This window comes from Vigna radiata, chromosome 5, assembly GCF_000741045.1.
Source record: "Vigna radiata var. radiata cultivar VC1973A chromosome 5, Vradiata_ver6, whole genome shotgun sequence".
Lineage (NCBI taxonomy): Eukaryota > Viridiplantae > Streptophyta > Magnoliopsida > Fabales > Fabaceae > Vigna > Vigna radiata.
The window spans coordinates 469,275-481,130 of record NC_028355.1 but is presented as its reverse complement, the minus strand read 5'-3'; the positions used below and the strand labels follow the sequence as shown (position 1 = coordinate 481,130).

General features: G+C 35.3%; 2 protein-coding genes across 2 annotated transcripts; both read left to right on the top strand.

Moving 5' to 3' along the window:
- Positions 1-7,322: 7,322 nt before the first annotated feature.
- On the top strand, positions 7,323-9,237 carry LOC106760153 (3-ketoacyl-CoA synthase 1). Its single transcript, XM_014643601.2, has one exon. It carries the CDS (start codon positions 7,548-7,550, stop codon positions 9,117-9,119), a length of 1,572 nt encoding a protein of 523 aa, XP_014499087.1. The 5' UTR covers positions 7,323-7,547; the 3' UTR covers positions 9,120-9,237.
- A 1,329-nt stretch (positions 9,238-10,566) lies between these two features.
- On the top strand, positions 10,567-11,458 carry LOC106760219. The gene has a single exon (XM_014643685.2). It carries the CDS (start codon positions 10,652-10,654, stop codon positions 11,072-11,074), a length of 423 nt encoding a protein of 140 aa, XP_014499171.1. The 5' UTR covers positions 10,567-10,651; the 3' UTR covers positions 11,075-11,458.
- Positions 11,459-11,856: the final 398 nt, after the last annotated feature.

Here is an 11,856-nt window from a genome sequence, read left to right as displayed (position 1 = left end):
CGGGGGTTGAGGATAAATCGTCCGGTCTTAGCTTCTTCCATGTCACGATTCTTCGTATTCTAAGAATATCTTTCAAAGTGATTGATGATTGATATGTAGAAGACACTTTGATACTCTATTTTTTAGGTTTAATTGCTTCTTTTGTTCCCAGTTTGGTTGAAGTGTGTCAAATTCATTTCCCTTTTAGAAAAATGTCAATTTCGTCCCATATAGAAAAAAATTGTGTCAATCAAGTCATCTCTGTTAAATACAAACTAATGGTGTTAAAAACTTAAAGTGAGTTTTGAATAATAACCACTTCATGGGTCCGATCCCTGATATTGCAGTGGATAAAGTGAGTTTTAAAAGCAATGATTTTTAACAGAGATGACTTGATTGACACAAATGTTTTCTATATGAGGACAAAATTGACATTTTTCTAAAAGGGGGACGAATTTGACACACTTCAACCAAACTGGAGACAAAAGAAGCAATTAAACCTATTTTTTACTAAGGTCTTTGATAATTGAATAATGTCAACATTAAACCTATTTTATAAAATTTATGACAATTAAATCTATTAATCGATCATTATTAATTGTTAATATACTTTGTTTCGGTAAGGTTTTTGTGGGACCGAGACACTAACCTTTTTTATGCTTGAATCACGTGCTCCACCTGCTGCTTCCACTTGGGCCGTTCGGTTGTCCTTTTCTGACCGCTCGGTTCCCTTCTTGACAGAGGGGGGAGGTACTTGCAAAAGGCACTCTGACGCTCAAGTTAGGAGCGGTTTGATGAGTTTCTACTCACAATTGTATATTTAGTGAATTATTATTACTATTGAGTATTTGGATCTTGTAGAGTATGAGTAGAACGTGAATGGAACATACATGGCTTTTGGCCCTGGCTTTGTATTTATAATTTGTCTCATGGATCTAATCTGATACAGGCCCAATAAAATATAAAATGAATTATCTTAAAATCTAGTTGGTTGCTCAAAAATCGCTTTATGAATATCTTTAATAAGATATCTTTGATTATTTTATCCTCTACTGGACTATTGGCTCAATAACTTAAATGTTGGCCCAATTTCGGCCCATCTTTGATAAAAACCATTTGACTTGTTTGGCTAGCACTGTTACTGTAGATAAACCGAACGGTCCTGGATTCCAACCATTCGGTCCATACTACATACCATACATATGTCCCCCAAGTCCGAGTTAATCGTTCGGCTTTAGCCATAATATTTAACTATAGGACTTATGATTTTGAGGGAGGTTGTATTAGCTGCATTGAGAGGCGTGCTTTTAGTCGTTGTTCATCTGTGAACCGAACAATGAGAGAGAGAGATCGGGGTCTGACCGGGTTGTACCCTATAAGGTCGAATGGTTGAACGTGTGAGGTTGAATGGTTGAGGGGTCGAATACCTGTGAGGTCGAATGGTCGTATACCTCTGAGGCCGAATGGCCGAATACCTACGAGACCGAATGACCGAATACTTATGATACCGAATGGCTAAATTCTTGTGATTCACCGTTCATATAAGGAATGTCTTTACCGTTCGGATGATAGTTCACGAGGGACTGTCTTCACCGCTCGGATGATAGTCCACGAGGGACTGTCTTCACCGCTCAGTTTATAGTCCATGAGGGATTGTCTTTACTACTCAGTTTATACTCCATGAAGGATTGTCTTTACTTCTCGGTTTATAGTCCACGGAAGACTGTCTTTGATTTATAGTCTATGGGGGACTGTCTTTGATTTATAGTCCATGCGGGACTGTCTTTGATTCATAGTCCATGGGCACTGTCTTTGATTTATAGTCCATGGGGAACTGTCTTTGATTTATAGTCCATGGGGAATTGTTTTTGATTTATAGTCCATGAGGGACTGTCTTTGTCGTTCGGTTTTGAACGTAGGAGTTCGGTTTGGAACGTTCCCTGGGTTTTGTGAATGGCCCGAACGATTAATTGCAGATTGATCAAATGAGATGTGTGCTTAATCTTGTCTTCTGCCCTGTAAAGCCGAATGGCTAAACACTTGGGTGGCCGAATAACCAAATATTTATGAGGCTGAACAGTTGAATACTTGTAAAGCCGAATGGCGGAATGCTCGTGAGGTCGAATGGTCGAATTCCTTTGAGGTTGAATGGCCGAGCACCTGTGAATGGCTGAGTACCTGTAAGGTCAAGTGGCTGAATACCTGAGAGGCCTGATGGTCGAGTACCTGTGAAGCCGAACGGCTGAATACCTGTAAGGTCGAATGGTCGAGCAGTTGAAGCCGAATGACCGAGTACCTGAGAGGCAGAATGGTCGAGCACCTGTGAGGTCGAATGGTAGCGAGGGCGATTAGTTGAATACTTGTGACCGAAAAGTTTGCACGGGCTTTGATTCTTCTAAACCCTGATGGTTAAAGGAATCCTTTTTACTGATGTGACCTTGTTAGAAATTTCAATAACAATAATGGAAACACCTTATCCTTTATCAAATGACGCATCGACCACACATGATGATGCATTTACGGATAACATGAACATTCTAAATGGTTATGTTTATTATAAATTAAATCATATAATATAAATTAAAATGAATTTAATATGGTTATATCAAAATAGTTATATGAAAAGTTGTAGGAGTTTGTTGACATTGATGCTGAGACTACGTCCTTGTCTAGTTCCTTACGGTTTTAGTAGGATGCCTCATGGTGAACGCCAAAATGTTTCGGTAAGTTTTTTGTGTTACCGAGACACTAACCTTTCTGATGCTTGAATCAAGTGCTCCACTTGCTACTTCCGCCTAGGCCGCTCGATTGCCGAAGTCTGAGCGCTCGATTGCCCTCCTCTGATCGCTCGGTTCCCTTCTTGACAGAGGGGGAAGGTACCTACAAAAGGCACTCCAACGCTCAAGTTAGGAGCGGTTTGATGAGCTTCTGCTCACAATTGTATATTTAGTGAATTGTTATCATTATTGAGTATTTGGATCTTGCAGAGCGTGAGTAGGACGTGAATGGAAAGTACCTGGCTTTTGTTCTTAACCTTGTATTTATAATGTGTCTTATGGATCTAATCTGATACATGCCCAATAAAATATAAACATTAAAATTTGATTGGTTGCTCATAAACAACTTTATCAATATTTTTAATCAGATATCTTTTATTATTTTATCTTCTGCTGGACTATTGGCCTTATAACTTAAATGTTGGTCCAATTTCGATCCATCTTTAATAAAAACCATTTGACTTAGTTGACTAGCGTTGCTACTATAAATAGACCAAACGATCCTGGAATCCAACAGTTTGGTTCATACTATATACCATACACTTGTTATTCGTCTATTAATATTAATTAGATTTTAATTACAACTTATTTATAGTTTGGTCTTGACTTATAGTTTGGTCTTGACTTATAGTTGGCAGCACGTCCAAATGTGATGCATGTACACCGTATACTATACTAATTAATATTTTTTAAAAATCATGATTACTCGTAATTTTTTTTATTATTTTAGCATTTCTATATAAAAAAGAAATATATCATGTTTCTAAGTAAAATTAATAAAAGAAACATTAAACTTTGATTAAGTTTGGCCTAGCCACTTTTCGGTTCCACTTGTTGGGTACAACAAAACAAAAACATATATATAAGACAGGATGGCTGGAATTTTTTGTGTTTGGGTGGGCATTAATAAACATCATTTTCATGACTGATTGATAAACCCAATTTTGCATATAGTTAATTTTGAATATATGCAATTTTATATAAATTATAAATTCAAGCATTGAATATCTGCTATTTGGTTCTTCTATTAAGTTTGTCTACAGATTAATCCGAATCAAGAATAACAGAAATTAAAAATTAAAAATGTTTAAAAAAAAAAATCAACAGCATCTTAGTATCTTGATTGTCTCTAGATTTTATTGTAATTACTCTTAAATTACTAATATACAAATATTTTTGCATGATACAAATATGTCGTTTAAATATTAAATCGAATCAAAACCCAATAAAATGACTAAAAGTCCTCTATTATTATCAATTTAACTAGAATGTCGTGTAAAAATCTTGCCTTGCAAAAAATAAATTTTATTCGTTTCCAAAAATAAATTTTTGGATTAAAAATATTCTATTATTTTATTATTTATTCATATTAAAATAAATAAAACTTGTGCTGATTTAATTAATATTAATTTAAACAAATATAAACATTAAAAATAAATAAATTTAGTGTCAAGTTGACATTGATATATTATTAAGTGTTTGAAACTATAGAATATAATAAATCACCGTTAATATTTTTCTATAAAAATAATAATTTCTTTTAAAAGAATTTAGTGTCACCAATATTAATATTTTTACTTATTAAAAATAGATGATATTAACATAAAGTTGTTTAAGCTAAATTGGTTGATGTCTAACATTAACTAAGCGAGTATTTGAAATATAATTATTTATATTGTTTGTACTTATATTTTTTTTCTTAAATTTTTTTGTTTTTTTTCATATATACAAACAATTTTTTATCATTGTGTTAAAAGTTATAAATCATTTTATTACTAAATCAATAATTATAAATCATACTAACAACATAATATGTAATTTATAATAATTTTTCTGTTAACAATCGTTTTAATTGGGAATGACATTTTTTTTTATCTTGAGTTTAACATTAATTGTTGAACTAGACATTTATTATTAAGTTAAAAGTTGTATTTCATAATCAACACATAAATCTTCTATTTAAGAGCTCAACAACTCAAATATCATAATTCATTTATGACTTGTTTCACTTAATTTATATATAAGGACAAATGATGTATCTTATAACAATCAGACATTTGAATTGATCTATCTTGCAAACAATCACACATTTGAGTTGGTTGAATTAAAGAACTTCTTTATTTTTTTAATTTGAGTTAATGAAATCTTGACTTATTTAACATATTCCGAACAAAGTTAAGAGTAAGTTTATTCATAATATAAAGTATTTTTTTTATCATTTTCATTGTGATTATTTTTTAGTTTTAATTTTATAAGTTGATTATTTGATTTCTAGTTCTTTTAATATTATAATATTGTTGGACAACTTTTGAATAATTTAGATAATTTATTTCTTTCCTTAATTATGTATCTTCTTACTTTTATTTTCACTTGTTATAATATTACTTTTTAACTATAACTAATGTAAGTGTTTGGTGAATCCAATCAATCTCTTCATATTATATATACTTTCAATATAAATGATGATAAGTGGATTAACTTTCACTTGCTAAGAAGAAGGTGATTAAAAAATTATTGTTGCACTTAAATGAATTGAGGAAGTGAAGCCGTGTGGCTAATGATTATGATTGCCATTAATTTCAAACACATTGATTGAATTTTGGTTTGTAGTTGGAGGAAGACGATTCATGGACAAAGAAGCTATGGACATTGTGACCCAAAAGTTCTAATCTCATTTGCTAACTCTGTAAACAAATTCAGTGCCATATGTTTATATGCCTTTTTGTAATATTGCATTTATGTTATTGGGACCATCATCAAGTTCCACCATTCAACAGGGTCATTCTCCTCCAACTAACCCCCCACTTTCAAGCATAAGTTCTTTTCTTCATACACTCATCAAATTAAAACACCTTTCTTTTATAATGTCTTTTTTAATTCTAGACTTTATAACATTATCAAAATTTATTACATTTGTGCTTGCAATTTCACCTATTTTAAAATCAGTTGACCGGCAACTCCCAAGTATATGCTTTGTTGTCGACCAAATAAAAGCAATAAAAACAAGGTCGGTGAACTACATGCACCGTTTATGTATGACTGTAGCATGTAATCCACGTTTTGATATGGTCATAGTTTTCCAATGGATAAGGAAGGACCTGTTTGAAACACTAAGTGTAAAAAAACAAATGGATCTTCAGTATCCAATGACCACTAAATCATTCGTAGCCATAATGTTGGGGCCAATTATTTATGAAAAGACATTCACGGTGTGTCAGAAATTTCACACAACATACATACATGTACGGAATAGATAAAAGGGTAGAAGAATTGTCTTGAAAAGATATTATCGGTCGTTGCACCGTGAATGGGCGGTCATAATTTCTGGTTTATGACAAGATTAAGGTAAGATGTGATTAAGACTATTCGGTTAAGATTGGATAGTGATTAAAATTTTTCTAATCATAAGTTTATATAAAAATTATAAATACAAGTAAAAAATATGAGGTAAATGATTCAGATTTAGTGTATATTAGTATTCAGAAAAAGAGTAATCTAAAAATGGAACGGAAGGGTTTAAAAGACAAATTATATAGGTATTAGAGATAACTTGACCTGGAACCCAAAAGAATACAAATGAAAAAAAAAAAAAAAAAGGTAAAATTAAACTGATTAAAACCAGCAACATAGAAACTAAAGAACAACACTCTACTGTATGAATGCGCTGATGTCTTCTACTACTATTGCATCACGAAATTTCACAGTTATGGGCTGATTAATTACGTCATATCAATTTTCCTTTGTTGGCCTAAACCACTTTTCCACCAACCAAGATCCAGATAATGGCTCATTTCAACACAACTTTACTTTAGAAAGTGAAACAGTTTCTGAAATCCACCGTCCATCACAAACACTTCTGGCTTTGGCTACTTTTGATTTCTGTCACTGTTCCTTTCCTTTCTTTCTCCCTGTTTGTTGATGGTAGAATGCACGATGGAATTATAGTATTTTAGGAAAAGTAAAACGTGCACAACAAAGAAATTATGTACCTGAAAACCTTGCTTTTAACCGAGACAGATACAGAAAGAACTTGAGTAGATAATGGCAAATCATGGTTAGAATTTATTTGAGTAAAGTTATGTTTATTCTGCAGTTTTTAAGATGGGGTTGAGGTTTTGACAAGTTAGCACAAAACCATTAATTGTTCCATGATGACCAGCCACCAACGACTACCAGCCTTCCATCAATCTTTTCCAAATTTCACCATCTCCTGGACTGTACAAAACAATAATATATGCACCCAAATATAGAGACCAGTTTCGTTTTTCTTTCTTTTCTCTCTTGTCTTGCTACACATTTGCGTGTTGAGACCCCAAAATTTGTTTCAGAAGCATACGCCAAAAGGTTATATTTTATAAAAACAAATGGAAAAAGGGCAGAAGAGACACACATTGTTCAGAGAATATCTCAGAAAGTCAAATTACGCTAGAATATACTGCTTGCTTGCTATTAGTAGAAATATTTATTAGGAAAACTGAGGTTAAAGTTAAAATGGTTTTAAAAGAGAGTTTGGTTTGAGAAAGTTGTTGAGCTATATATCTAACAATTTTCAGAACTACCGTCCATAAGATTAATTACCAAGTGATGCTACTGTTATGACATTGGCTTAGCATGTTTGTTGATGACTGTTTGGCGATTTTGATTTTGGTTTTTTCCGAAAGTGCAATAATGGTTCAGCTTCCTCCTAACGCCAAACCCTTCTAGTCTCTGCTTTATAAGCCAACCAAAACCCACCGCTTCCACATCAAAATTTCACAACAAAACACACAACAACACAATACGATAAAAACTATGGGTGGCGATAGCATAGACATGGACAGGGAGAGATTGACGGCGGAGATGGACTTCAAGGACTCGTCTTCCGCCGTCATCAGAATCCGCCGCCGCCTCCCAGACTTCCTTCAGTCGGTCAAGTTAAAGTACGTGAAGTTGGGATTGGGATACGGTTATTCATGCAACGCAGCCAGCATTGTGATGTTGGCCGTCACACTTCCTCTCTGCTTCTCCCTCACCGGTCTCAAACTCTCCAAACTCTGCTCTCACCAGCTCGACGCCGAGACCGTGCTGGCGGCTTCCGCTGCGCTCCTTTCCCTCGCCGCTCTCCACCGCTGGAAGCGCTTGGGAGCGGTGTATCTAGTGGACTTCGCGTGCTCCAAGCCGGACAAGGAACGGAAAATCTCGGTGGAGTCCTACCTGAAACTAAACGAAGATACTGGGGGGTTCGAAGAAGAGGCTCTTCAATTCCAAAGGAAGATTTCGACAAGATCGGGTCTTGGCGACGAGACTTACCTTCCCAGAGGAATCACTTCCCGCCCGCCCAATCTCTGCATGAGCGAGGCGCGCTTGGAGGCAGAAGAGGTGATGTTCGGCGCGTTGGACGCGCTTTTCGCGAAAACGGGCGTGGAGCCGAAGGACATTGACATCCTGGTGGTGAATTGTAGTGTGTTTAACCCCACCCCTTCTCTCTCCGCCATGATTGTGAACCACTACAAGCTGAGAAGCAACATCAAGAGCTACAACCTCGGAGGCATGGGATGCAGTGCCGGACTCATTTCCGTTGACCTGGCCAAGGACCTTCTCAAAGCCAACCCGAACTCCTACGCCCTGGTGCTCAGCACGGAGAACATAACCCTCAATTGGTACTTCGGCAAAGACCGCTCTATGCTCCTCTCCAACTGCATTTTCCGAATGGGCGCCGCCGCAGTCCTCCTCTCCAACAAGCCATCCGATCGGTCGCGATCTAAGTACCAGCTGCTCCACACCGTCAGAACCCACAAGGGCGCCGACGACAAGAGCTACAACTGCGTCTATCAGAAAGAGGACGATACCGGAAAAGTGGGGGTGTCTTTGGCGCGGGAGCTAATGGCTGTGGCAGGGGATGCTCTGAAGACAAACATCACAACCTTGGGTCCGATGGTTCTGCCTTACTCGGAGCAGTTGATGTTTTTCCTGTCACTGGTTCGGAGAAAGGTGTTGAAGATGTCGAGGGTGAAGCCGTACATTCCTAACTTCAAGCTGGCCTTCGAGCACTTCTGCATCCACGCCGGCGGAAGGGCGGTGTTGGATGAGTTGCAGAAGAATCTCCAGCTGAGCGAGTGGCACATGGAGCCCTCGAGAATGACGCTGCACCGCTTCGGCAACACCTCCAGCAGCTCCCTCTGGTATGAGCTTGCGTACACGGAAGCCAAGGGTCGGGTCGGCAAGGGGGACCGGGTCTGGCAGATCGCATTCGGGTCGGGTTTCAAGTGCAACAGCGCCGTCTGGAAGGCCATGCGGGACATGCCGAACTTAACTGAATGGCGTGGCAACCCCTGGGACGATTCCATCCACAACTATCCCGTTAATCTTTCATCTACTTCTTAATTAATATCTATCCATCAATTCAATCATAATTAATTGCTTAATAAACTATAATTACAATAATAATAATAATAATAATAATAATAATAATAATACACTCTTGCCTTCAATTTCTTCATTAGCTTCATCTTTTCTTCCTGCAACTTTAAATATAGAACATTCCCAAAAATACACATCTGTACGCACTGCACTACCACATCGTACAATACAACATTGTGGGAATTCCATACCAAAAAGCGTGCCTTTTTATATGATTGGTCAAATGATAAATCAAAGAGTAAGAAATAGAGGAAAACTTCAGGGAATCAGCAACTTAGGTAAATAAAATGACTAATTTAGGGTTCTGATTTTAAAACAATCAAACTAATTTGGTCACCCACTGTATCAAATTGTCGGCTCCAGTACAGTAGAACCCACCTTTGACACGTGTTATTTGATGTTTATTGTTTTTTTTTCTTTAAAATTTTTAAATTTACTGGAAATATAATAATATGCACAAAAATATAGCACGTTGGATATTCAATTTAAGTCCGACCTTACAACTCACTTTCTTCCAAACCTACGACATATTAATAAATTGGTAATACTGATAATACTATATTATAATGTGCCAAAACAGTACGTAAACTCTTAAGAATAGCTCGTAATTTCAAAGAGTTTTTGCACTTTTATATGATCACCAATAGCATAAATAAACATAAATTTAATAAAGACGTTAAACTATAATCTCAAAATCATTAATACATATCTTCACTTTCCCTTTTATTTTGAGTTTAATTTTATGAATTTCAATACTGTGATTCTTTTTTTTTCTTCTTCTTTTCTAATTTTATTCTTTAGATTTGGAGTAATTTAGAACATCTATAATGTACCAAAACTTTAAAAACTAATTTTAATTAATTATTTTAGTTAAAACTCATATTGATAAGTTCTTATTAAAATAGTTTATTTAAATTCCATTATAATTTAAAAAAGTTAAGATTAAATGTTTTGAATGAGATTGAATAAGATGGGTAAGAACTAAACTAAATTAAAAATCCCTAGGATATAAAATAAATCATTTTTAAATATAGACTAAAACGCAAAAGCATTACACGTATAAGGACAAAATAAATAACACAGATTCATGTTATAAACTAAAGAAATAAGGACAATTGGCATTCTATAGACCACAAAGAGCATGAAAGTAATTGAAAGATCTCTCTCTTACGAAAACAAGACACAAATTTTATTGTAATTTTTTCAAATATAAAATGGAGATTTTATTTATTATTTGTTTCAATTTTTAAAATTAAAAAATGATTTTTATTTTTTTATTTTTATGAATTTTGATATTTTCTTTAACATCATGAACATGTCTAATATTCAAATCTTTGGACACTTGTTTCTTTAAAATCTTGTGACGAGTAGTGTAGATGAAGTTCACTTGAAAAGAAAGCAATATTAAAATAGTTTTTATTTGCAAACTTTATTTTTATAAAATAATATAATTCAAAACGAAGAAGTCTGTGTAAGTAACGAGAATAGAGGAAAACATGTGGTTTTGTCCAAACCACGCCACTCCCTTTCAGAAGGTTCTTGTTCCCTCCGTCTCCGCCACCTCATGGAGGCAGAGCCACGGCGTCTCCGCCACCGCCGACCAAAAAGGTGGGAAATTAGGGCACACCCTTCTGGGCGTTATCCGTTCCAATTCGACTCCAATTCCGAAACTAGCAGAACAAGAAGGAGAGATCAGTGGGTCAGATGTACTTTGGGCACTGCAGAGAGCGAGTGCTCGGAAGAAGAAGAACAGGAAGAATAAGAAAGAGCATCGGAGGGACGAATCCTCTGTGGCCACTCTCACCGAACAATCTGCTGCGGATTACACCAACGTTCGCCCACTCTCTGTAAATGCAAATTGGGCTGCTAAATTGGAGGACTTGGATAAACGTCTTCGTGAGCTTTCTGATACAATTTGATTTCACTGTTGTTGTTTACATCAAGATCTATATTTTTTTTTCCTCTGATAATAATTTAACATAGTTTGCTTTTAAATGGTTGCTTAATTTTGGGTCACCTGAACGTGGTGTGCGTGCTTTTGCTTGAAGAGTGGAACTTTGGTTTTCAGTATTATACTAAATGGATGGAGTAGCAATGAATTAGCAACTTGGAAGAATATTATTTTGGAATTTTTAATTTTATTGATAAAGGCATGATTAGGTTTGGATTTGATTCTTCATTCTTGTCTGGCTTTTCTCCACTTGCAAAGAAGTTGGGTTAATAAACTTGAAAAGTTCTCTTGGAATCAATGTTTGATACTCAACAGTATTACTTAATGATATTATAAGCATGATCCTTTATTACATACATGAAAAACTGTTTTGCGGATTCCTTCATGCAGCACTGTTCCTTTTTTCAATTATATACTTGACTTCCTGTATTCTAAATTCTAATTGAGAGAAAAATATGAAACTCCATTAAATGGCATTGTTCTGGTGGGGTACTAAGCCAATCTTTTATTTTTGAGCGTTTTGGGGAATGGAAACTTCATTTCGTTTTCAAATCTTATGGACAGATTATTCTGTGATTGTCTTGTACTATATTTTCTGCAGTGAACCAGGATTTCTTATTGGGTTACCATTACCATAACTTGTGTGTGTATGTGTATAGACAGGAGCACAACAAAGGAAATAAGGAAAATTATATTTTGACACAAATTTTTTGATACAATTTTGACACTGTACACATATTAAAATGTGGT